At 37.9% G+C, this 26939-nt stretch overlaps 3 protein-coding genes across 8 annotated transcripts in view; 1 reads left to right on the top strand and 2 right to left on the bottom strand.

Annotated features, from left to right (window-relative positions):
* The first annotated feature begins 225 nt into the window (after nucleotides 1-225).
* LOC122537728 (meiotic recombination protein W68) lies at nucleotides 226-2246 on the top strand. Its single transcript, XM_043671156.1, has 4 exons — nucleotides 226-332; nucleotides 436-863; nucleotides 1253-1610; nucleotides 1946-2246. Exons 1-4 carry the CDS (start codon nucleotides 226-228, stop codon nucleotides 2244-2246), a joined length of 1194 nt encoding a protein of 397 aa, XP_043527091.1.
* Nucleotides 2247-2512: 266 nt separating this feature from the next.
* Nucleotides 2513-3205, bottom strand: LOC122537727. The gene is made up of 4 exons (XM_043671155.1): nucleotides 3105-3205; nucleotides 2695-2927; nucleotides 2606-2611; nucleotides 2513-2517 (listed from the first exon to the last, which is right to left on the bottom strand). Exons 1-4 carry the CDS (start codon nucleotides 3203-3205, stop codon nucleotides 2513-2515), a joined length of 345 nt encoding a protein of 114 aa, XP_043527090.1.
* Nucleotides 3206-5168: 1963 nt separating this feature from the next.
* LOC122537720 (dipeptidyl aminopeptidase-like protein 6) overlaps nucleotides 5169-26939 on the bottom strand; it is a 192477-nt gene continuing 170706 nt past the window's right edge. For 5 of the 6 annotated variants that reach the window (XM_043671135.1, XM_043671138.1, XM_043671136.1 and 2 more), the window contains 11 exons: nucleotides 25954-26060; nucleotides 23007-23205; nucleotides 16464-16538; nucleotides 15627-15679; nucleotides 14772-15329; nucleotides 14043-14361; nucleotides 13776-13954; nucleotides 13171-13393; nucleotides 11125-11569; nucleotides 10829-11034; nucleotides 5169-10563 (listed from right to left, as the gene is read on the bottom strand). In XM_043671135.1, coding sequence (XP_043527070.1) covers nucleotides 10462-10563; nucleotides 10829-11034; nucleotides 11125-11569; nucleotides 13171-13393; nucleotides 13776-13954; nucleotides 14043-14361; nucleotides 14772-15329; nucleotides 15627-15679; nucleotides 16464-16538; nucleotides 23007-23205; nucleotides 25954-26060 — 2466 coding nt within the window. In that variant the 3' untranslated portion in view covers nucleotides 5169-10461. Of the gene's footprint in view, nucleotides 10564-10828; nucleotides 11035-11124; nucleotides 11570-13170; nucleotides 13394-13775; nucleotides 13955-14042; nucleotides 14362-14771; nucleotides 15330-15626; nucleotides 15680-16463; nucleotides 16539-23006; nucleotides 23206-25953; nucleotides 26063-26939 lie in introns of all 6 variants that reach the window. The other variant, XM_043671139.1, reaches the window with a different exon arrangement.

Genomic DNA, 26939 nt, shown 5'->3' with positions numbered 1-26939 from the left:
ATTTGTAAAATTTGTGAAACTAAAAAGTAAAGTTGAAAATTTAGAAAGTATCAGTGCAAAATACATAAAATGTGTACATTTTATCAAAATTTTCAATATTTTCTTATACTTGTCTATTTTGAAAATATGATTGAATAAAAATGATCATTGAAATTCTTTATGAAAATAAAACTACGCGCCAAAATACAACATTATCTATATATTAAATCATTCATTGCAGACAAAATGTCACAAATGACTAGAAAGGCAGGTTTCCAAATTACCGACAGTCGAACACGAGACATCGAGGAAAAGAAAGTCGATCTACCTGCGGTAGATAATACAGAATCAAGGTGATTCCCCGTTCAATGTTTCAAATATATATTTATCAAGTAATTTCAAATTTCAAAAAAATTCCAAAACAAGAAAGCATAAAATTATTTTCATGATATTTAGGAAACAATTGATAGCTCGTATCGAGCAAGTGACTTCATCTGTGATCCAACAAATATGCTCCGGTCGTTTACCACAAATTTCGAACTCACTGTCAGAAAATTGTACACCAGTAGACACGCAACAGGACGATGATTTCGTATCAGAATTTCACGAAGAGCCGGGTCAGAACTTCGATGGAACCGAACGAAAGGAAACTGGAACAGTGGCCAACTTTGGTACCAAAAGAGGCAAAGACAGATTCGCTTTAATGATGATCGTGATGGCCACAGCGCATCGTTTGTTAATTACAAACTCGACCATCACGAGACGATCGCTTTATTACAATCTGAAAAACGACAGGACGTCGAATTTGGTGCCAGAACAGAGATATCTGGATCAGGCGGTGCATCACGTCGCCAATTTACTAAATTGCTCGCCATGGGAGCTCAGTGAGTCCTTTTCAGTAGAATTTAATCAAATTCTAGCGTATCTACCCTTCATTTCTTTTTTCTCTCGTACACGTTAATCTTTGAAATTTGTCGGAAATGAATTTTCAACGTGTAGTAACGATAATGGTGGACTGAAAATAATTACAAATGTATCTCTAAAATTAATTTCCTTTTCGATGAGTGAGTAATAATTAGATTTATAAATTATCGAAAATTGATCAATGACACGGATACTAAATTAAAATTATAATGCTGAAAATAAATCGGGAATAATAATTTTTTCACCAATAGCGAATGACAGTAACAGTATAGGAATTAGTACAAATTGATCAGGAATTCATTTTTCTTCATTGCGATTGCACTATATATACGAAAAATTAATTATCCAGATTTACTGCCAACGTCAAAGGGATTAGCAGCCGGTGAATTGACGCTCACTCTGTCTGACAATCGTGTTATCGATTGCACGGTGCCTGGAGGTGCTCTTATTCCGCACATTGTGTCGAATCTAATTTCCGTTCGCACCACGGCCAAAATGGTACTGATTGTCGAGAAAGACGCTGTCTTTCAAAAATTGTTAGAGGATGATTGTACCTCTTCCTTGAGTTGTATTCTCATCACGGGCAAGGGATATCCGGACGTGGCCACAAGAATGCTGGTTAAGCTGCTGTCCGAGAAATTGGAACTTCCGGTTTATATAATCGTGGACGCGGACCCTTTCGGCATGGACATCATGTGTGTTTATCGGTAAATCAATCAAATCGTACCAACGAGCAAATGAAAATTGGAAAGATCAACCAAGGAATAAAAACGAAAGACACGGAAATACACTTTAAAATAATCTTACCATTGAAATTGTAAACTGCGAAAGCCGATTGAATTTATAAATTTTTATATTAAACTAGAGCCGATATTCTTTCCTTCGCTAACGAGCGCCCGTAAACGAGGAACAAAACGAGAATAAAAATTTCCAGTAAAAGTTGATTTTTCAAAAAGAAAAAAAAAAAAAAAAAGAATAGAAAACGTTGAAGAACGTTCGGGGATTTCACGATAAAATTCTGTTTCACGTTTGTCCAAATTAGTTTCGGCTCGGCTGCGTTATCCAGAGAGAGGAAGAGCTTGGTCTGTTCAAACGTACGCTGGCTGGGAATACATCCGTCGGAATTGCTCGCCCTTGGAGTGAATACCGTTCCCCTCACGGAATTCGATTTATCGAAACTGATGGCACTCGAAGCCAGGCCTTATATGACCGGAGCGTTTCTCAGAGAGCTTGGAATCATGCGAGCCGGAAAGGCGGAGATAGAGAACGTGTATTCCTCCTCGGGAAGATTCCTAGCGGCCACCTATTTACCTTGCAAGATCAAAGGCAACGATTACATTTAATAATAACGATAAAGAATCGCGATTAAAAATATTGCGTGCAGGTTGACAGAAAAGTTTCGTTATTTTGTTTCTTTCAAACGAAACAAACTAATTGCTTCTATTCAAATTTAACTGTTAAATCGGAGATCAAAAGTTTCAGTGTAAAATTTTAATTTAAGTAAATTTTAATAAATAAATATGGATAAAATAATTTTAATAAAACTGTAACAAATTATTGTTTTCCTTCGAGTAGAATCAGTATCTTTTCGGTCAACTTGATATTTTGTTTATTCTGTAGAAGAAAATTTGTATTCACAAGTGATATTTTAAAATACCTGTTAAATGAATGATTATTGTACTGTATTTTCAATTTTGTTGCACTGTATCTGTAATAAAATTTATGTTTCTGCTCATCAATTTCGTATTTGGTTGTATCGTCTGCAACGTACGGATACGAAGAAAAGAGTACAGTATACCTCAAATTTTGGAGATTGAATTTCGTCGTGTCTGGCTACCTCTGCCTGACAGTCATCATTGGCGTCTTCCAAATTTATTAATTCAGGAATCTTTCGGAAAGTTCCCAGATAAATGACACTGCTGTCCGATGATTGTTTCGAGACGACCAACGATTGATTCGAGTCTGCTTTTGTGACAATACGTTGTTCGCTCTTCGATCTCGTCGCGTAAAAATGATCGTGTAACCTTGATGCAACAAAGATTATGAAATATTCGTCTCTTTCCTATTATACCTCGGGGCAATACTGATTATTAATCGCTATGAAACTTATGATAAACCCAAAAATTGAAAACTCTTTTTAGAAAAATGATAAAAGATAAAGATAACATCTTCCTTTTCGGTGATAAAGCAAAATAACTTACCTGTGATTATTTAACGATGGATGAAGGTTTCGATTATTTGTTCGTAAAACATTCAGCCATTTACGTATTTTTCTCCTACGTCGTTGTCCTCGGAAAGTCATAATTTCAATTCTGACAGAACGTTGTCTCTACAAATAGTATTTCTAAAATTCTGAACATTTTGTTCCAAGTAGGATGTTCCTCCCAAAGCTACGATTTTAATTTAAAAAAATAAGAAAAGAAAGAAACAAAGGCGAGCAAATGTCACTCGCGATGATTAATCGGAAGTTGTGCGTGTTTCAGGTACAGGGGGACGAAAGAAAAAAACATCGTGGCTTCAGGTAATGTAACAGTTTATTGAAAACACTTTTGTTCGCCCCGTGGTCAGGGCCGAGTCTCGCTGATATTAAAAAACGCAGAGTCTTAGTAACATGATTATCTCGTGGGTGTTACGTGGAATAATAACGATATCCGCGAAATCGGCGTCTTGAAACGATTGCGGCAAACTCTGTTAGAAATTCATTCCTAACAACGAAGATTAGAAGACGAGACTTCGTGTATTTGACGTGACGGAGACGTGCTCTTTACGAATATATTGAAAATTAATCTGTAACACGTTGAACGACGTTGTTATCCGAGAAATAAAATTCTAAATTTCCAATTGTTACGTCTAGTCATTCTTCGAATAATGTCGATTCTTATTAAAGAAACAGAAGTATTGTTGAAAAACTGTTCACTCTCAATAGGAAGCCTGCGAGAATAGGCGTTTAATTATTAAAATGCTATAGAATTGAAAATTATCAATAAAAGCAGTAACTGAATGTACAATAAATTTTGAAGAATCTGAAGGAAATGAAAAGATGACGCAAGATGATAAATTACATTTGCAACATTATTAAATGTTAAAGAAATGAAAATGAAAAGATCTAACATTATCAAATAACGAAGAATGAAAACGGGAACACGATGCTCTCGTTCAACGTGTTCATTCGTAATGATTCTCGTTTTGCCTAGCTGAAACAAACATCGATCGTGACCGATCGAAGGCGATCGATTCTTCGGTCGTGGCCGATTTCGCGGATGTTCGGTCTCCAGGTCCGTGCGAATATCGTAAAAAACCGAGTGGACAACGATCCGCGTGCCCTCGTTCTCCCACGAGAAACTATCGAGAACGTCTCTCCGTGTCTCTCGATAACGATAATTCGCGGCACTCTTGCTCGCTCGATGATCCGAGCGAATAATTATGTATTTATAAAAAACAATTGTCCGAGCGCGCCGGCCACACTCGCGGTGCACGATCGAATTCAACGAGTCGCTGGCCAATATTCGACTCAACGCTTCCGAGTTGATGTTGATTGATTAAACCGAATCTTTGATCGTTCAGACGTCGTTTCGAGTTGGCTCGTCTGATTCAATTCACACATCGAGGAGTCTGTTACACGCACGGTGGTTGCCGTGACGAGCAGGCCACTACCGGAAACCAAGTCCAAGCCCCCCCCCCCCCCCCCCCCCCCTCCCACCGACGACATACGAACATCGATACGATTGATTGATCTCCATTGACGTGGCATCGAATCACTAGAGAAACGGCCATTGGCCAACATTGAATCGTTAGAAGGAGCAAATAAACGAATTTCGAATCGATCTCGAGCGCGAATAGAGCGAAGATTTTTAACCCTGCATTTTAACATTGAACCGTTTTCCGGGGGAAACTCTTTGAAAAAATGAGCAAGCCTGCTTTCGATCGTTGATTACAAACAGTGGTGAAAATTGTACTTTAACCCTGACTAAAAAACTATTTTTTTTTTTTTTTTTGTTTCCTTTAACACAGCTTGAAAATTATATCTTGAAAAACGTCGAGATGCTTGTTGGAATGTGTTTTATAAAATTGCGGTAAGAGTTGGTACGTTCAGTAGAAAGAAACGACGAACCAGCTCTTTTCTTACGGTGCGGTGGTACAAGTGACGAAGACTTTCAATAGTATCCTTTGTGAAGTGCAATTCGTTAGTTTCAAATTTTTTTGGAACATCGTGTCTTTTTCTCTTTTTTTCTCTTCGTTCTTCTTCTTTTTTTTTTTTTTTTTTCTTACAAAATCATCTTAAAATGCATATTTTTATTGTCAACAATCAATAAGAAGTAACTTTCCTCGCAAGCTAAAAAGAGACTCAGTTCTGAGAAAGGGTTAAATACACTTTACGATTTACACTCTGCCCGAATGTTCGAAATCTCGACGAGTCGAAAGCGTTCATTGAACGGACCCACAATATGAAACGTTAAAGTGGACAAGGTACGTTTGCAAGAGCTAGAACCGCTGGCATATTTAGATATAACAATTCGATATAACAACAGCTTGTCGTTCAAGAACCCTGAAGACTTTGAATATCAAGTTTTCCACTATTACCTATTAAACTTGTACATCGATTCTCGCGGAGATGCTTGGGCTTAGTTCGGAGCATGCGTTACTCGGAACAATTTCGTTTATCGATAACGCCTTATCTATATTAATGCCTCGATGCTCGAGTGTTGTCCGTTGACGTTAAAAACGCGCGAAACGCCGTCTAATCCGAATAATAATCGTCAATCTGAGTATCACAGATTATCCAAATAATTTCAAATGAGTCGCCTTATTATTATTATCATCAGTAAATCTTTTTTTTTTTTTTTTGCTTTTCTCTTCATCATCTCCCGTTACGAATTATGATATACAAACGTTCGCGATTTCTCTTTCGATTCTTCCTTCGTGTTCTACCTTCATCTTTTTCCCCCATTCTTCTTCTTCCTCTTCTCTTGCACAGTTCTCCATCAGTCATCTCGAAATCATTGAACGTCGACGGGCGATGTCGCACGATCGAACAGGCGAATCATACGTCGACGTCGTTCGCTCATGTATGTAAATTTGTCGCCGAGTGTTCGCACGGGCCCGATACATTAAAACTCGAGTATCCGCGTCTCAGTTTGCAATCTGCATGTCCTGCGTTGTGTGTCTTCTCTTTCATTTGTGTGTCGCATTTTTTTTGTTTTCTCTTTATTGTATAATATATATATATTTTCTGTTTTTTTTTTCATTTTTATTTTTTAATTAATTCTCTTTAGCCTAGCGGCAATAATACGTTACCAAAAGCTTATAGATACCCTTATGCGCTGCTACCAAGGTTTCATTTATTTATTTATTTAGTTTTCTTGCGATTTAATTTCACATAATTCTCTCTCTCTCTCTCTCTCTCTCTCTCTCTCTCTCTCGTTCCTCACCGGCTGCTTCACCTCGTCTTTTGTTATCTTCTTGCCAGCCGAGTTCGCGAGACCGATTTACCACCTACAACTTATATTGCCTACGGTTACGAGTTTCGCCGATCTTTTTTTTTTTCTTTTTTTTCTTTTCTTTTGCTTGCCGTTTATTATTATAAGTTAATAATTGATTGCGATTGCACACTCACATTCTCGCGCCCACTCTCACTGCCTCTCGTTCTGTCTCACTTTTACGCTCACGTTCATCAATCCTCCCTCTCGTGTTTCTCGAGTTTGTCTGCCCCCTTTCTCTCGAATTCGTACGCGGGACTAGTCGCCCACGAAAACCAAACGGGAGGAAAGAAAAGGAGAAACGAGTCGTTTTTGACTAGTGTGGTTTTGACAACGACGCGTCTGTCCTCGAATGAAAAGGATCGCGTCGTTTCTTTTACTCGGTTTTTTTTTTTTTTTTTTTTTTTGCGTTGAAACACCTGTTCAACGTTTCGTTCTTCGGCGTCCTCCCTGGGAAAAAATATCGAGGCGACGATGGCGTTGATTCGAATAGGATTTTCTCGGGGACGTGGATAACTCGAGGGTGAATAATTGGCGAGGCAATTCCTTAGCCGGTTGCACCTTTTGTACTCTCTACGATCGACATCAAAGCACGTAATTTCGATCTAATCGATTTTTCTGCCACATCTAATTGCACGTCCACGCGCGCACGTGGATCCCCAACCCCGACGAGATTCTCACTCTCTCTCTCCCTCTTGTAACGCTCTGAGATTCCCCTCTATATCACTCTAATTCATCCCCTCGTTACGTTCTCGCCGAGGCCCTCAACCACGCAGTCCCGACGTGGACGAACCACATCGATCACTCATCTAAGAATTCCTTTAATTATTATTAGGTAAACTTCATCACCCCCCCCCCCTTCTCTCCGTTTCTATTTATTATCGTTTGATTAGTTGCACTAGCCTTGATTGTCGGCATTTTAAGGGCTGCTGGAGCAGGCAGCGTTTTATGGCGACGTGCTGCGACTCTCTTCGTTTCGAGCGCGACATATTTTGTGTTTCGACCTGCGTTTTTCTCCCTCCCTCTCTCTCTCTCACACGCGTTCTCCCTTATAATCAACCGTGAAACGTGTCCCGAGTCTCGATCGGACTCGCGAGCGGGGTGAACGCGTCCCACTGTCTCTCCTCGCCATCTTTCGCCACTCTCGTCGCCGCCACCAGATCGGGCAATAATTCGGAACAAGCTCGGAATCGACGACAAACACGGTATACAAATTTCAAAAGACACGTAGAGGCATTAACTGTAGGTTCGTTAAGGTTAACGGATCATCATCGGCGAAGCGAATCTTTGGCAGCGAGAGGGTCGAGCGAAAGAGTTTGGCCGGAAACAGATCTCGGGAGTTCGATCGGCCTCGACATCAACCGCGTCCGAGCGAACGCACCACGATCTTCACCACGTCGATCGAGAGTGTCCCGAAACCCTCCAACACCCACGGAACGATCCTCGATCATTCGGGACGCTGCGCACGATCGACGATTTTTCGACTGAGAAAAAGAATACGGTTTTGAAGTTTTCGTTGCCTCTTCGACGAGGCTCGCTACCCTCGCCAACGATCTGAAGTACACGGCCAATCTCGAAACGTCATTTGGAAGCCTCGATTTGCTCAACGATAGTTGGTTTATCTTTGGAGACTGCGTGTTTTTTTTTGGTATTGTACGACAAACGGGAGGGACGATCCTCGAACTTCGTCGAAGGGAACGCGTCCTGCGCCAAGAGACGTGCTTCACGAATATATACACTCCCTTTCAAAAGTATTAGGACACCTGCTGTACACAAGGTTGATCTTCAAGGCGGATGCGTAACTAAGGTCACAAAATAAAGTAGAAAGACTAGGACGGTGGCTAAAAAATACCGAAATTCGTCAGTTGAAGAATGGAAAAATGTTTTGTGGACCGACGAATCTGAAATTGAGGTGTTCGGTTGCAAGCTTGTGTTTTAGAAGACCTGAGGGAAAAATGATTCCTGACTGTATAATTAACCCACAGTTAAACATGAAGAGTGGTCAATAGTGTTGGTGATTTAATAAATATCGAAGGGATGTTCTGAAAAGAACAATATTTGTCTATTTTACGTGATCATTCCATTTGGGAGGCGATTAATAGGCAAAAATTTTATTTTCATGCGTGACAACGACCCCAAGCACACTGCAAGGGTTTGTAAAGACTATTTGCACCATTTAGAACAGAGTGATGAAACAAAAATAATGCATTTGCTCCCTCAAACCCCCGATTTGAACCCAATAGAGAAGATTTAGGATGAATTAGATCGGAAAATCTGTGAAGTGTGTTCAAAGTCTCAAAATCACTTATGGAACAAACTACAAAATGCAAGGAACCAAATAGTACCATAAACAATAATTAGAAAAACTAATAATTTAGTCTAAAAAACGCGGTGGATATATCGACGAAAAGAAAATTTAACTTTCTTCTGCAAAGTTAATGTTATAATTACTATAATGTAAACTATATATACCTTTCCCAGCTTAATACAACTAACTTTGAAATAAATTTAAGAAATTATAACAATTTCCTGTAAGTGTCCTAATACTTTTGGAGGCGTGTGTATATATATATATATATATATATATATATATATACAAATATCCAAGGATCGAGTACAAAGTTCCCCGGGGATGAAGAGGATCAGATCGACAGAGGACAAGGAAAGGCGGATCTGTCTTCCTTTCTCTTCTCTCCCTATCCCCTTTTCTTTTGCGCGCAGGTAACATTAACGGTACATAGACTAGGCACGAAGCTATGCAACACGAAAACTTAGGACTAGGCGTTCGTTTTCTAAAACGGTGAAATCGTATCGAGCAACCCCTGGACAGGCGTCATCGCAAAGGCGTAGCCAGCTGATAGATGTACATACATACGTACGTATGTTCGGAGCGTGAACGTGGAGGAAGAAAATGGCGGCGGGATGCGAGCCTGCAAGCTTCGCGCGGCAAAATGTGGAGAATCTAGAGATACGCTCGTACAGAGGGAAACTACGTCGTCGAGAATAACTGTTACTCGATGGAGAAGGCGGGGGAGGAGTTTGCAAATTTGTTTGATAAGCTCGAAAGCGGAAAAACATATATATATATGTGTGTGTGTGTGTATGTATAAACGACACGAATGTCTCGAGCGGTGGTGGCGTAGGTTCGATATAAAAAATGTGAGACGCGAGCTTGCAAGCTCGCGTTAAGCTCGATACGCCCGATCGTCGTCCCTCGAGTGTCCATTCGATCAATCGTGCTCGATCTCGAGGGTTTCGCTGTATAAAAAGTGGGAAGAGCTTGCAAGCCTGCGAGAAGCACGACACCGAACCTCCCGAATTTTTCTCTCTCGTCGTGTGTGTAAATTCCTTCGTTTTCTTTTGTCTTTTTCCTCGATCGATGTCTGTCGCGCGAGGGACGCGCGCAAAGTGACAAGATGATGACGAGTGCAAGGGAACGCGTGAATCTCGAGCTTGCAGAATCCGAACGTGCCTGATCGTTGCTGTGCGTTGAACCGTTGTCTGAATAGCTGTGTTACAGTACTGTAATAGTCTTAACTAGATACGCCTCTGGATGGCTGAGGGGATAGATTTACAGACTAGAAATTGATACGGGTGTTTGCGCGTCGAAAGAGCAAAGTGAAAGTTCTTCGTAGCAAAGAGGAATCCGCAGGCTGATGCAGGCGGCTGATATTACAATGTTATTCAACGGTATTACTTATACAAACGCTAGGTTTACCTCATCCCTCTCATCATCGCTTAATCTTCTATATCGCGTAATCGATTCGCTGAGGGCTCTGACAGGGGACTAGCCATTAATTTTAGTCGTTTCGTTATTTCTTCTTCTTTGTCTCCTTCTTCTATACGATATCTTTGCTACATTCTTCTCGATCTATCTTCGTTTCGTGTCGTCGATAGTCTGATTCGTAACGATCAGGACCGAGTGTATTCCGTGACGTCCGACATCTATTTTTCTCTATTTCTGTTCGAAGCTAATCTAGTCCTGAACGACGAGAGCCTTCTTGACGAGCATCCAGGTGAATCTGGGATGTATCAGAAGTAGGCGAGCTAGAGACAACGAGGGAGCGTTCGGCTTGAGGCACTAGGACGCGTCCAGGGAGAGGCACTCTGCGAGGAAGTCCTCCATGGAACGATAAGCGTGTTCCAACACGCCTGTCAAGGCGTGGTCTTCGTCCGCGTAACTCTGTCAAATTAGAAATGTGATTCGTACATGTGTCTGTGGAGCAGAGGGTGGCTAACTGGCGGCACCTTCTTGCTCCTACTACCTTCTCCACTGCGTTCGTAGAGAAATCAACAGACTGAGAGATAGTGGGATCCATACACGGCGAGAAATTCACGTCATTCTGACGTGGTGGAGGGGACAGAGATCAGAAAAATAGGACCAAGAGATTCTCCAGCCAGTTAGCCAGCCCTGTTTTAGAGAAACAATATTTCAAAGAATCACGTACCTGGTACCTAAAGATGATACCCGCTTCGGACAGAGCCTTAGCAAAGGCGACACCGTGCGTATAAGGCGCTGTGAGGTCGGCTAGACCATGAAGAAGGTAGAGGCTATGACTGGGCACCAACCTTGCCCTCTGGGTCAGATCAGCCTCCACGTAACCTTTGTAGTTCTCCTTTAGGGCGCCGAGGACTCGTTCCGTGAACGCGGAATCTATACGAACGATAGAAACGTTTAAACAATACGTTCGAACGGTACAAATCTAGACGAACGTCTCTTCACTCGTTGCAGAATGCAACTCACTGTAATAGAGCCAATCGGCGATAGGATTCACAGCGACGCCACACTTGAACACGTTCTCCTGGCTACCCAATACCATGGCAGTCACGTAGCCGCCGTAACCCCAACCCCACACACCCACCCTCGTGTCGTCCAGGTACTTCAGAGTCTTCAGCAAGTGTCTCAACACGGTCAACTGATCTTGAACCTCGACGCCGCCGATCCGCCTGAACAGATCTCGTTTCCCCTGACCCCTGGCACCGCGCACATCTAGCCTGATGTACACTACGTCATTGTGGCTGGACATGTAGGTCCCCCAATCGATTCTGAATCGATCCGTCACTGCTTCGCTCCCTGGACGACCGTTCACTTCGACCAGGACAGGGAACGCCGCGTCTCGGAGCTCCTCTCGCCACGAGGGCGGTAACAGCAGCTGCACCTGAGCCTTCCATCCTTGAGGTAGGGGCACCTTGAGGAGAAATTTTTTTAAGAGTTTAAAAGATAGATTAAAACAAGGGAACTGTTGTCTGAAATCTGCGAGAAGACGACGATTCGATTGGGTAGCTTTGTAGCGTGCTCTTCTCATTTTGAAATGTTTTCAGGTTTTCTGTTTTCCATTTTTAAGATAAAGTTGTGTTATACAGGTTGTTACGAAATAATAATTCAATGTTGGGTCATCCCACAATGTGAGCTTTCGAGAATCTTGTTGAAAATGTTTAAGGTTTCCTGTTTTTCATTTTTAAAATACACTTATATCATATTACAGATTGTTACGAAATAATAATTCAATGTTGTGTCATCCAACAATGTGAGTTTTCGAGAATCTTGAGAAAACTTGAAAGCAAACCTATACGATTCGATTAGTTACTTTCTACGGTAGTTTTCTCATTTTGAAATGTTTAAGGTTTCCTGTTTTTCATTTTTAAAATACACTTATATCATATTACAGATTGTTACGAAATAATAATTCAATGTTGTGTCATCCCACAATGTGAGCTTTCGAGAATCTTGAGAAAAATTGAAAGCAAACCTATACGATTCGATTAACTACTTTCTACGGTAGTTTTCTCATTTTGAAGTGTTTGAGGTTTCCTGTTTTTCATTTTTAAAATACACTTATATCATATTACAGATATTATCACGAAATAATAATTCAATGTTGAGTCATCCCACAATGTGAGCTTTCGAGAATCTTGAGAAAAATTGAAAGCAAACCTATACGATTCGATTAATTACTTTCTACGGTAGTTTTCTCATTTTGAAGTGTTTGAGGTTTCTTGTTTTTCATTTTTAAAATACACTTATATCATATTACAGATTGTTACGAAATAATAATTCAATGTTCAGTCATCCCACAATGTGAGCTTTCGAGAATCTTGAGAAAAATTGAAAGCAAACCTATATGATTCGATTAGTTACTTTCTACGGTAGCTTTCTCATTTTGAAATGTTTAAGATTTCCTGTTTTTCATTTTTAAAATACACTTATATCATATTACAGATTGTCACGAAATAATAATTCAATGTTGAGTCATCCCACAATGTGAGCTTTCGAGAATCTTAAGAAAAATTGAAAGCAAACCTATACGATTCGATTAGTTACTTTCTACGGTAGTTTCCTCATTTTGAAATATTTAAGGTTTCCTGTTTTTCATTTTTAAAATACACTTATATCATATTACAGATTGTTACGAAATAATAATTCAATGTTGAGTCATCCCACAGTATAAGCTTTCGAGAATTTTAAGAAAAATTGAAAACAAAGGGAATGTTATCTGAGATCTGCGAGAAGATTGGTTACTTTTCTAATGCTTTTCTCATTTTTATGAAACGCTGAAACGTTTTAAAGTTTTCTGTTCTTTACTTTTAAGATGCGGTTATGTTACACAGGTTGATACGAAATAATAATTGAATGTTGAATCATCTCACAAGTAATCTGAATTTTCGAGAAATCCTGAGAAATTGATACGGAAAATTTAGCAGAAAACGAATAAAGTTTCGCGTTTACTAATAAGATGATGCAACTGATGATGGCGATTAGCCATTTTCTCGTTTCTATGGTAGCAGGTACCTCGAAGCTTCTTCGAGTTGGTAACGCCAGTTGAGAAAGTTTGTCTCCTCGTTGAATTCGCGTGTCATATAACACGCGGATCATCTTGTGAGAGGTCGCCGAGTGCACGCCAGCTAGTGGAAGGCCTGGACCCTCGCAGTAGAGAACGTAGTAACCCTGAGATTCGTCGTCGATTGCTGGACTTACAGAGGCACCAAAGTGCGTACAGTTGGTGTAATAGAATCTGTAAAATTTATCAGTTCTTACTGTTAAATTTACGCTCACAGTTGCTTGTCATCGATATGGTAACTCCAAACTCTGTAGTTGGATATCATTGACATCTTAGTCGTCTCACATTCCACAACTATTTCGTATCTCGAGTTTGAACTGAACCCGGACATAAGACAGAAGTATATAATATTCGACAATATTTAATTTTTAATCGGGTAAAACTAACTTAACTCTCCACGCAATCATCGTCAATAAATTCCTCAAGCTTGTAGATGAAAAAGATTGAAACGATTCACAGTTTCGTTTTAATTCTGTCGAGAATCGAGAAATTGGCACGAGAGTTGGAGTTAACTTGGAACAGAAATTTCCTACGTCCTAAATACACAAGGACCCACCTACTGCTCCAAAGAACTTCGCCAAGATCACACGTGACGCAGAGCGGTTCCAGGCGTCGGGGATCATCGGTAGTGGGATCACGAACCACGTAAAGATGTCTCTGGCCCGGCCTTCTCTCCCTGGTGCCCAAATAGTACACCAAATGGGCTTTCGTGTCCCACGCTAAGATCTCGCTTACCTTACAAACGCGGGACGGGCGAAACATGTGTAAGAAATAGGTGCTGGCTTTTGCACGTGACACGTGATTAGCTGTTAATCTGTCTCACCTCGTAACGACCGTGAGAGAGGACCGCTATCCTCTGTTGTGTCAAGGTTACGTGCTTGATGTGGGTGAAGTGCTCCTTATCACCCTCCTGAACAGAAGCCAACAGCAAGAAGCTGTCACCGTCAGGGGCAAATAGAGGATGAGGTTGTGCGTCTAACCATTGTTCTTCCGGCGCTCTCTCCGAGTGGGTCTCCTCGCACTCCCACAACGGCGCTCGACAAGCCGATACCAACGAGAGATTCTGCGATCTGGTCATCCAAACGACCGCCACATGGCTGGAGTCGTCGCCCACCCAGCCCGCGGATATCAAATAATATTCCCTACGATCGAAACAAATTTCTTCTTCACCGGTTTGCGCTTTCGTTTGCGTAACCCAGTTACGTTCCTCCCACTTTTTTCTATCGTTAAAAAATTTCTTAAAATTGCAACGTACAGTTCTTCTCGATGCGCAGGAGGATTTTTTCATTTCGAAATTTCTCTAGAAAACATTTCTGACACGTCGAGATATGGAAATTCTATCCACGTGGTGGAAAATTTATACGAGGACCTTTCAATCGATCGTTTTGCGGTCTGAGATTTTGCAATTCTCCTAAACTACCAAGAGAAATCACAAAACTTGCCAATTTTTTTTTTTTTTTTACAAAAATTACCTCCGCGAAAGAATTCGTATTATTCTTCTAAACACTAATATTAATTTGCCTCAGCTCGAAGCATCTTCACTGCTACTCACTGCCCGTCCAAAGCAGGTGGCGGCTTCAGCCTCATCTTGAACAGCGTGGTCGAGTTGACGGTCGAACCATTGAAGAAGCTGGTCAGGTTGCTCAGTTCCATGATCCACAGATCCACCTCCGGATTCGGCGAGCCGGGGGTGGGATATCTGACCGACTTGGATGGGGGGAACGAGCCTGTCCTGGTCGTGGACAGTGGGCCGGAGCTGGGCCCGTCCTGACCCGGTTGGGTGCCGAACCAAGGAAATTCCAGGGCAGTGACCTTGGTGTCGTTGAAGGAAGCATAGAGTAGGTGCGTGCCGTCGGGGCTAGGCCAGGTTGCTTCCGGCCGCGGCAGCACTTCCTCTTGATACAGCCAGTCTGGCACGCCGTTGTATATCACGCCGGGAACGCCGGTCTCGGTTATTCGCGCGTCCTCTGCCGCGGTCGGCGCTATTCTCACGTATATGTCGTTTTCGGAGATCATCAGGAGGCCGGTCGTGTTGCCCAACCAGGCGGCGTGCTGCAGCCGCGTCTGCTGCATCCCCCGCGACGTGTGCAGGCGAAGAGGCGTGTGGTGGCTGAAAACAGCAGCAGACGTAAATGCGAACGAAAATGCGCGCGTAAATATATACAGGGTGGAGCCGGAATTCGTAGTACAACCGAGCAGTGAGTGATTCTACGTTAAAAAAGAAGAAAAGAATTTTTATCTGGCGGTCGGTTTTCGAGAAGATCGACTTTGCGAACGATTTAGTTATCTATTCTTTTATCGCGACTGTCTCCGTCCGAGATCGTGTTGACAAACATTATTTATTGTCTGGTTAAAGCAGTAAGTACAAAGTGTAGTACAAGTGGCAAGGAGAGGAGAGTTTACTTACTCGTTCGTGACGTCGTACACTGTGTAGTACGCGGTGAAGGTATTTCTGAACACCTGCAATGAGGACCGAGTCGTTTGGTTATTCGACAGCTTTTCAACTGGGAGACATTTACGGGGTTTCAAGGTTTCACGATTAGAAAATCTGCCTTTTGAATTCGAAATCGAAATTATTATGCTCTAGGGGAATTTACATTTTCTATCTACAGCGCAGACCCAAAGTTTGACTACCACTTGCTAAATTTGTATCCCATAATTTTTGTTAATTTTCAGATTACATTCTACAATGTTTATTTTAACATGGGAAATACTAAAACAAGGAAATAGATATTGACACATTACAAGTGTGCATGAGATCTGTACATTTCGCATGCAAAACATTTATAGGCTTCAAGGTTTTCACGATTAGAAACTTTGCTTTTTAAATTGAAATCGAAATTATTATGCTCTAATTAATATTCAGTAACTACCACTAGCTATATTTATATTTCCATAATTATTGTTTGTTCGATATTTCACGAATTTTCAGATTACATTGCGCAATATTTATTCTCTATACGGCAAATACTGAAACAAGAAAATTGATACTGACATTAGAAGTGTGCATGAGATCTGTACATTCAGCATGCAAAACTTTTGGTTGGTAGCAGTGTTTCGACACGTGTGTATCGTGTGTGCGTTATGTTAGAAAATTGAATCGTTAGAAAGTTACACCACTGAGAAAGCTAGGGAATTGAGTTATTGTAGCCACACGATTCAAAGGGATCGATGGAAATCACGGTTCTCTATTTTCAATCGCTGAAGATTGGCAGAATTTCCTATCGCAGTTTCTATCACTCACCGGTTTGACATTGTGCTTGAACAACACGTAACGCAGATCGGAGCTGCACTGGTAGCCTTGAACATTCAGCTGTCTCTGGAAATAAAGCCGTCGAAGATTTACGGGCTTGTGCATTCCCCATTTTCCCGCGCTGGCGCGAATTTTACGATACGTTCGGCTATCCTCGAACTTTCAAGAAACAAAATCTCTCGAAACAAAAGTCCATGTGCAACGGCCTCTCAAACCGCATCGCATTTTCTCAACGCTTTCCATATGTTTTTAACTGTCTAAACATTTTATTGAACGTTGAATATCAGCGTTAAACGACAAAAATATTCAAGAAATTCGTCATTTAACCCTAATGTTTCAAGTCCAACAAAATGATGAAACAAAAAACTCGTATGGCAAGTTTTAAGGGCGCCTTATAAAGAGAAAATGTCATTCTTCAAGATTTGGCAATGAAAAATATTTTTTAATGTTATGTGTAATATTTAATAAATGTGTAATATTTTTTACACATTTTTGAGGAAAAAGGGAACTTTCTCATCCGCTGCACGTTGTGAAAACATTTTTGAAAAAATGTTTGTCAAAGTAGAAGCTTTATACAATACTTTGAAACGAGAGCAAGTAGATCATGAGATTCATTACAAAGTTATATTAGTTAAAATTGTTCACTGTCATTGGTATCCTCTTTACTGTAGCTTCAAGTAAGAGTTTATTAACAAGAATATTAAATTAATCGCAAATTTATAGCACGTTCGAAGCAGTACGTAATTTTTAATTGCTTTTTTGTTAGTTTGTTGAAATTAAGAGTGAAGTGCACTCTTATTTTATTAATGCATCTCGCATTTTCTCAACGCTTTCCACATGTATTTACCAATAGTTTTTAACTGTCTGTTTTTAACTGTTTAGTTTCAAGTTTAGCGTTTAATAGCTTTTAATCCAGCGTCATTGTTATTATCTTTTTGGCAGATAATAATTTCCAATTACAACGGTTAGAGTTGCATATGCAAAAGAGTATGAAACGTCCAATACTTTGTATGTTGATCAACAATTTTCCATCTACTTTCCTTTCCCCAAATTTTATTATATAAAAATATGAATTTGCATGAAAACAGGAAATCTAGCAATTATATTATAATATAATTATATATATTCTAGAAAATATAATTATAACTACAATACGTTTCGAAATAACAAGAGCAAGATTTCAACGTGTTGATCGTGATTGTTCAATCTTTATAAAACGTTGCGTTGCAGTAAAATTTGTATTGCTTAAAATTTCTCGAAAGCACGATCTTTTTATCTCGACTGAAAAGGTACTATAAAGTGAAATATGAAAATCAGAATTTGATGTCTTCCGAACTGAAAGACGAAGTAGTCGAGGTTTGTTTCTCTAGTCACCGGATAGATTATACAGAGAGAGAGAGAGAGAGAGGGACAGGAATTTTGAACACGTTGGAAGAGTTCGTCTCTCGTAATCGGTTCGCCGATGTCGCGCTTGAAATACTGCTCGGCACTGTGCTTCTCGTCGAGAGCATTCTATTCGAAAGCGATAATGCGACTCGACGCGGGCGAAAGTACTTAACTCGATCAAATGTTCACACACTCGTCGAGTAAAATCCTCCATCCAATTTCATTAAGGGCAACAGTTCTCGCCGTCAGCGAGCGAGTGGCGCCTCTTACATAGCCGAGCCGTTTAATCTTCCGAGCGTTCTTTGGAATCAGCGAAAGCATTGACAGCGATTGTCACGGCTCGCGCTCATTAACCGCGATTTCTCCGACTCGACAGCAAGAAATCGTTATTACCCTCAATCGTATTTCGTATTCTCCCGACGAGCGATCGTTTCGTTAACGACTGCTAAATTTGACGCTGTCGCTTTTCAAATCTCTCACGAAATTTATCCTTATTTGGTATTCTAGAGTTTAATAGCGAAACTCTGCTCAGTACATGGAAAATATAGATAATTCAAAGCTTTGAAGTAAATACGAAGAAAGTACAAAATTTAAAAAGATACTTTGACACTCGAATATTCGAGACTTTGTACGCTATTAAATAAATATTAAAATTTATTAATTTTGTGAATATTAGAATTTATTAATTCTATAAATATTAAAATTTATTCTATAAATATTAAAATTTACTAATTTTATAATTAAAATTTATTAATTCTAAATATTAAATTCTATAAACATTAAAATTTACTAATTTTATAATTAAAATTTATTAATTCTATAAATATTAAATTCTATGAATATTAAAATTTACTAATTTTATAAATATTAAAATTTATTAATTCTATAAATATTAAAATTTATTAATTCTATAAATATTAATATTTATCAATTTTATAAATATTAAAATTTTAGAATAGTTTAGAATAATTCCCAAGCTAAAGAACAATTGAGCAATTATTGATGAGCGAATATTGAATTCATAATCTATATGAGAAATTAAAGCTTCATGAGTAAATTTTCATATTTATAATTCGTTCCTCAGTGAACGTTGTCTCGGCGAATATTGAACAATTTCTTCACTCGTTCTCTTTTTATTTGATTCTTTATATCAGTCTCTTTCCTCTCGTTCTAGTTCGCGATCGTTTTTCACTCGCCTCACGGGCACGCGGGATCGTTCTGTCGCGTCGAGCGGAAAATGCAATAGCATCGAGACGAACGACGTCCTTTTCTCTTGAATAAACCGGCGAATACCTCGAACTTCGCCTTATATACGGGCTACTCTTCTTGTTTTATGACGTGCCGCGGGCAAAACTCGCCTATGCGCGATAACGAGGACCACGGATGTTTGATACTCGACGTTAAAACTGTTTGTTTGCTTCTGCTCTCGTTGCGAGAAGAAATTTCGGCGATTAAACGATTTGCGTTTGCAAGAAGGCAACGCCAGCTTTTACACAATCTTCTCTGTCGTATAAAAAATTCGTTTAATTCTCATTTTTAAAAAAATTCGACTTTCCATTTACTGTAAAATGGAGTTACAGTGAAGAGCTCAATGACAATGGAAAATTGTCGATAATATTCGTTGATATCACTTCGTTAAAAAATATCTCATTTTAAAACGTGAAGCCTTTGCTTCGATAATGAGCTTGTTTCTTTTTTTTTAAAGATGATGTTACATCAAATATATACTTCTTTTTTTTTTATCGAGAATTATAAAAATTCAAAACATTAAAGAGTCGAGTAAAAATATTGAAGAGTATTCTTTGCAACTAGGTCTACCATTATTTTGAAGACTGAAATCTCCTCTTAAAACATTTTACTGAACGTTGAATATCAGCGTTAAACGACAAAAATATTCAAGAAATTCGTCATTTAATCCTAATGTTTCAAGTCAATAAAATGATAAAACAAAAAAATCGTATAACAAGGACTCCTAAGGATTCCTTGTAAAGAGAAGATATTATTCTTCAAGATTTAGTAATGAAAAATATTTTTTAATGTTATGTGTAATATTTAATAAATGTGTAATATTTTTTATCTGTAATATTTTTTACACATTTTTGAGAAAAAACGGAACTTTCTCACCCGCTACACGTTGTGAAAACATTTTTGAAAAAAGAAACGAACTCATGTTTGTCAAAGTAGAAGCTTTATACAATATTTTAAAATGAGAGCAAGTAAATTATGAGATTCATTACAAAGTTATGTTAGTTAAAATTGTTAAAATTGTCATTGGTACAGTTATCCTCTTTACTGTAGCTTCAAGTAAAAGTTTATTAACAAGAATATTAAATTAATCGCAAATTTATAGCACAGTACATAATTTTTAATTGCTTTTTTGTTAATTTGTTGAAATTAAGAGCGAAGTGGGTGACTGGTCTTCTTATTGCAATTATGCAACGAATAAAAGATAGTGCACCTCATAGAGTTAGAATTAATTGTGTGAATTTTCTCCTTTATACATGACTGCCGCTCGGTTTTAATCAAGATATAAAGAAAAATATTTTTTGAAGTTTGAATTTATATCAGGGATGTGATTATATTGTTATTATATTAGAGACGAAATTTATATCATATTATTAAATTTTAGATTGTCGAAATAATTCTACTTTGAATTTTTATAGACAAATAAATAAAAAGAATAATTAAACTTTCTTCCACATTGAAAATCATTGTCAACTACCAAATAAGAAGAGCAATTAAAATTTCTGTTCTTCTAAGTTTGAATTTATATCAGGGATATGATTATATTATTATTATATTAGAGACGTAATTTATGTCATATTATTAAATTTTAGATTGTCGAAATAATTCTACTTTGAATTTTTATAGACAAATAAATAAAGGAGTAATTAAACTTTCTTCCACATTGAAAATCATTGTCAACTACCAAATAAGAAGAGTAATTAAAATTTCTGTTCTTCTAAGTTTGAATTTATATCAGGGATATGATTATATTGTTATTATATTAGAGACGTAATTTATATCATATTATTAAATTTTAGATTGTCGAAATAATTCTACTTTGAATTTTTATAGACAAATAAATAAAAAGAGTAATTAAACTTTCTTTCACATTGAAAATCATTGTCAAATACCAAATAAAAAGAGTAATTAAAATTTCTACTGCACTTGCGTTACATGTATAAGTGAAACTGTTCAGTGTTTCATTCTATGTAACAAGCTAAAATTTTTCGTTTCACATCGCGATTGTCTAAATAATTCTACATTAGATGTTTATAAGTTAAAAGAGTAATTGAAATTTCTTTTACATTGAATATCATCGTTAAGAGAGAGAAAGTAATTAAAATTTCTAAACAAAGAAAATAATTACATTTTCTACTTCTATTCTCAGTATGCCGCGCTACATAATTGGCGAAATCTTTCGTTTCACTTCGCTCGCGATAATTCGCATTTTTAATTCCGTATTTGCCCGAGAATTCAGACGAGATCGTCCCGCAGGTCGAAGTTTTCCATCGCTCGGACGAGATCGTTTCGCTTTAATTGCCATTAACCTCAGAATTCCGCAAGCGTGGTTTCCGCGTGTTTAATTAATTTCGTTCCCGCGGTAAGTCGTTGAAATTTATGATCCTCTTTGGATGAGGAGACTGTTCAGGAAGCAGGAGTCGTTGATACGCTCTCCTCGCAACGCTCCTCGGATTTTCAAGCTGAAAAATATTCCCCAATTTTGAAAATCGCGTTGATTGCATCAGGCTTAATTGAAGCTGGGGAGTTTCTTGCACAAACGCTCGTTTGAACGGGGGTATTGCACTTGGACTGCAAGTCGATTATTAATCAACGACAGAACGAATTTTAATTGTCACCGATTTTGCTCGAACGCGAGGAGCACTTGAATTGATTCGTCTGTTCCAAAGTCTCGTGTTAGATCTGCACGAATTTCTATCAGCACTCTCGGATCGTAGAGCACGGCCACAGCTTCATAAACATGCATAGAAGGATCAAAATGCGGCGCGACTCTCGTGCTAAACTATGCAGATTCATACGAAATGATCGTATGTTCTTCTCTCTCTTTTACATACGTGACCGTGACGTTCATTGCAGAAACCATCTCCAAATATTTGTAGTCTTTAGGTAATAATGAATTCCAATGGTTGATAGCCTGATGCTATTTCTTGCAGAAATTTGTTTTTTATAAGTTTCGATTACTGTATCATACTTTATCAATGAAATTTGAGTAAAAAATTATAATCCTAGACACAGTGTGTCTAATAAATAAATAAATAAATTTCGATTACTGTGATTATGTTAAATTACATTCTAATTATAATGCAAAGATAGTTCTAGACACAGTGTCTTACAAAAGTATTTGCACACTTGTCGTAGAAAATTTTTTTTCAATGTCGTGTTATGTGAATTTTCTGGAGGAAGATAAATATTTTTTGTTATAAAGCCTCTTAAATTGTCGAAGCTCTATTTGTTGACACGTTTACTCGAAAAGTAATATTCTCGATGGGTAGTGTGGACAAAAAAAGAAAAAAAAGAAAGCAACGTGTAAAAAAAAATCGATACCGCGGCTAACGCTATTGTCAAAATTGCTTTCACTCTTTTTTCCCCACGGTTCTTCAAATTAATATTCATATCTCTTTGTATGCAATTTCCACGATCGCTCGTTGCGTAGTTTTCGGTAAACTGTCACACCGATTTTCATCAGCCGATCGACTTTTCATCAGCATTGTTGAATCAGTGTTCGTAAAATATACATTTGACATATAGCATTTAAGCAAATTTCTCCTTTTCAACGCAAGAACAATTTTCTATCTTTCCGATTATCCGGACTTTTGATCATTTGCCTTCTAATTTTGGTTATCCGATTCTTTCTTACAAAAATCTTATTGTACTGGGCTAGTATATTTCTATTTCTATTCTTCTTCTAATCGTTTCAAAATTCCTAATAGTTGAAGATTTAACCGGAAGAGATAAGCGAATTTTTAAGAATCAACTCCACCACGTCATATTTATCTATGTAACAACGATAAAAAGCAACATCATTGTTGTGATCGATTTCTTGGAACGTCTTCTGACCGACTGATTCGCCCATTCGATCCAACGTAATCATATGAATTAGTGTGCGAATCGTGTGATACGTACGAGCGTGTGATTAGAGACGAGAAGGGCCACGGAATTGTTGCTGGTGTCCAGGAGAGTGAGGGAACCGTCGTCCGCCTGGTAAACAAATTTGTCGTGGGCAATCCAGGTCGGTGTTAACCTGTGCGGCGTCAGATCATCACGAAGGCACTCGTCTAACGTGAGCCGTCTGCCGCTCCAGTACAGCAGCTCGTCGACGTACCTGAAATTTCGTGTCCAGTTTGATAAAAATCTTTCTCCTGAAAGATTGGTTAAATTTCCGATGTAATTTGATTAATTATCGTAACTATCAGTTTTTCGAACGAAGTCGATCTAGTCTGGAATCGTCGATTCGACAGCTATCGCTATCAAATCGTTAATTTTTGGAACTATCAATTTTTGAAGTCGATCTAGCCTAAAATCGTTGATTTTGACAACTGTCCAGTCGATAATTTTTGGAACTGTCAATTTTTCAATTATTAATTTTTTCCAAGTTTGATAATTATTCATTGACAATCTCTTGCTATCGAATCGCTAATTTTTGGAACTATCAATTTTCTAATGACAATTTCTGTCGAGCAAAATGTCAATGAGTTAGGTATTCGATCTTTTTCACTTTACCAAAAGTTGCGAATATTCTCGATTAATTTGTAGACTCTGGAATTAATTATCATTTATAAAATAATATTTTAAATTACAACAAGCATTGAAAAAGTCAGGAAACTTTTGTTAATAGATCCTACTTCAAATATGGATCGTAGAATCTCTTTCGAAAAATATTCTTACGTTACAGGCGTCTCATAAATGAAAGTTTTAGATAGTGAAGATAAAAATTTTTCTGTCGGAGGAACAGATAATACATCTATCGATACTTTTAGCAAATACTGACACTTAATACTATTCAATGAATTTTAATTAAATATTCTAAAATAACTTGTTCCCATGGAACATTTATCGTACAGACTCTAAGATACTTGTCTCGTGAGAATACTTAAAAGTGTTTCTAAATGCACAGTTTATTCCATAAAAATTCCACGAAAGCAGACAGTTCGAAATATGTAAGTTCTCCAACAGAATTTCCTTAAAAACGAAAAGAATCTGTTAACTTCAATTCCCAAAAGAATTGCAATGCTCCTTCGTTTTCTCGTACAAAGGATATTTCAAAAATAATACATTCTTGAGCCACTCTCAACCTCCGGAATTATTAATTTCTTTTTTTCATGACGTTGGTTAATGGTTTAAATCGCAATGCTTTTAAGATCTCCGGCTGAACGTTCGTGTTTACGACGCAGTAGCTGCGAGATGGCGCTGTTCAGTGGTTGCGAAAAAAGAGTGGAGAGGTTAATGTTATAGAAAGCGAAGGGATGTTCTCATTCCGTGGTAGCTTTAAGGGCGATAAAGTGAGGATTTTCTGGCGGAACGAGGCTGGACGTCCGAGAGAATTCCCCGCAAAAAGTGAACTACGAGGTAAAGAGTGAAAGTCAACTCGCGGCCTCTTTGAGCAAACTCTATATTCGACCTGTTCCGAGACGCGACATGATTAGTTCTCTCTTACTAGGGAGAAATCTTGTTAAGAAGTAAATATAAAATTCTGTTGAAACTCTTGTTATTAATAAGGAAATAATAGGTTCTTCAAACTTCTTCTTTATTAAAATTGAAGTTGACAGCACGGTGATTAAACCAAAATTATAATTCTTCTGATTCTTTGCAGGCAAGAAAAGAAAAATGTTAAATAAAGTTTTTGAATTTCTGAAGTTGAAAGAACTCTAATCGAATTAAATAATCCAGAACGAATAAAGTAGAATGTTAAAGTACAAATACGACGAAAAATTTAATATTACGAATACAATGTAGAACCTCCGTTATATGAACTAATTGGAAGATAAAATGTTCAGATAAAAGAATTTTCACATAAGAGAAAAAAGGTGACAAGCGATTAGCAGTGAATTTGATTTATTAATTAAAATACAGTGAAATGAAGTTGATATCATTTATTTCTAAATCTATCTATATATAGATTATATATTTTTTATACATAGATTTTGTATATATATAGATTTATATTATATATAGATTTTATATATATAATTTATACATATTATAAACAAAAAGGACATCAGTCTCATTCAATCAAATTGTTTTTAGCCACTAAAGTCTTTCGACTTGAAATATTTGAAATATTTGCTCTAAGTACTTTTTAATTAATTTATTAATTTATGTTTTACTAAATTTGTTCTTCACATTCAAATTTAATTATGTCACCTATTTTTCAATTATTAATAGTCACTTTAATTATGTCACCTATTTTCGTTATTACGATAAAATCTCAAGCTGAATCGTTGTAAACTGACTTCATTCTAATATAGAATATCGAGAAGTATATAAACACATTTATTCATTATGTATTGTAGCAGGAAATAAACAGTTCGTACAATAGAACATTCACATAAACGCATTTCATATAACTGAGGTTCCACTGTACTAGAAATTCCTAGTCTAAAATTCCAAACTAAAATTAATCTACTCTTAAAAACCTGAATAACTTCCATTTCTCAAGTTTGTTTACGGATCATTCGACTCTCTAGAAACGGATCATTTTTAATCTACGGGAAAAAAAAGTTTCAACGAGAAAAACAAGCGAAATCCAACTCGTTTCAACTCCGTTGAAAGAAAAAAGGCGAACAAATAATTTCGTTTACTGAAACAAGAAAACTCTCCCCGGATGAAAAACTCTCCCGGTGGAATTTTCGCGTTGGATAAATCGGTTTTTCCCCTGGATCGTTAATATAAAGGAATCAGGAGATCTTGCTCGATGCGGGGGAGTGGGGGAAGCAGATCGGCTTAATTTCGCTAGTCTACACCGGATAAGGCATTTCCGACCGCGTCCTTTGGCTGGCGGATGCTATATCGAGAGGATCGCGGACCAATAACGGGCTAGGGCGGAGGGTGTGGAAGAAAGAAGTATACTCACCCGAGAAGGTAAATGGCCGTAACGATCCCGGCGATAACAAAGCCGATGACCAGCAGCGAGAAGATTATGCTCCGCCAATTGTGGCCACCCTCCGCGTACGTTAGATCCTGTGAACAGGCCAGAGATCCTTCTCGTCAGCGATCGATCGATCTGCCGATTTATGTTGTCTCATCAAGTGCACAAGCTTGCATGCAACCGAACGGACGAAGAACGGACTTTGAGGACGAACGCGATCAGTAGACAGTAAACACGCTGTGGGTTCGTGATGTAACTGGTTTGTTAGTCGAGTGGATCTGATCTTCAGTCAGAGGATTCACCGAATCTGTTCGAAGAGGTTCCTGCGGGTTACCGGGCAGAGAATCTGCCAGGCGATCGAGATCTGGTGCGAGTAGGTTCGTGCATAGAATTCGTGATATTCTCGAGGATTTGGAGAGTAGTATTTGGTCTCTGGACCAAAGGAAAAAAAGGGTTGGACCGCGGTGATGGCGGTAGTAAAAATTCCCTCGAAGATCGAGGTCTATCTGAGAGATACAGTAATCTTGAAACCTGTGCTGCAGTGCTGATATTTACGAAAGGACTGTATAAATTTGTGAAAAGTCTATAGTCGTTGCTGAAATTGACATAGATATAAAAATTAATATAAAAATTGAAATAGATGTGATTGCAATATATATGCAACTTATTAAATATATAAAAAATTAATATAGAAATAAATACAATATGTACAAAATTAATTAAATACATAATATATATTATATTAAAAATTAAAATAGATGTAATTACAATATGTATGAACTAATTAAATATATAAAAAATTAATATAGAAATAAATACAATATGTACAAAATTAATTAAATATATAATATATATTATATTAAAAATTAAAATAGTTGTAATTACAATATATATGAACTAATTAAGTATATAAAAAATTAATATAGAAATAAGTATAATTACAATATGTACAAAATTAATTAAATATATAA

The sequence above is a fragment of the Frieseomelitta varia genome, unplaced genomic scaffold (assembly GCF_011392965.1).
Source record: "Frieseomelitta varia isolate USP_RPSP 00005682 unplaced genomic scaffold, Fvar_1.2 scaffold_926, whole genome shotgun sequence".
Lineage (NCBI taxonomy): Eukaryota > Metazoa > Arthropoda > Insecta > Hymenoptera > Apidae > Frieseomelitta > Frieseomelitta varia.
Note: the sequence above shows the minus strand (reverse complement) of the source record. Positions and strands in the feature narration are given on the sequence as shown.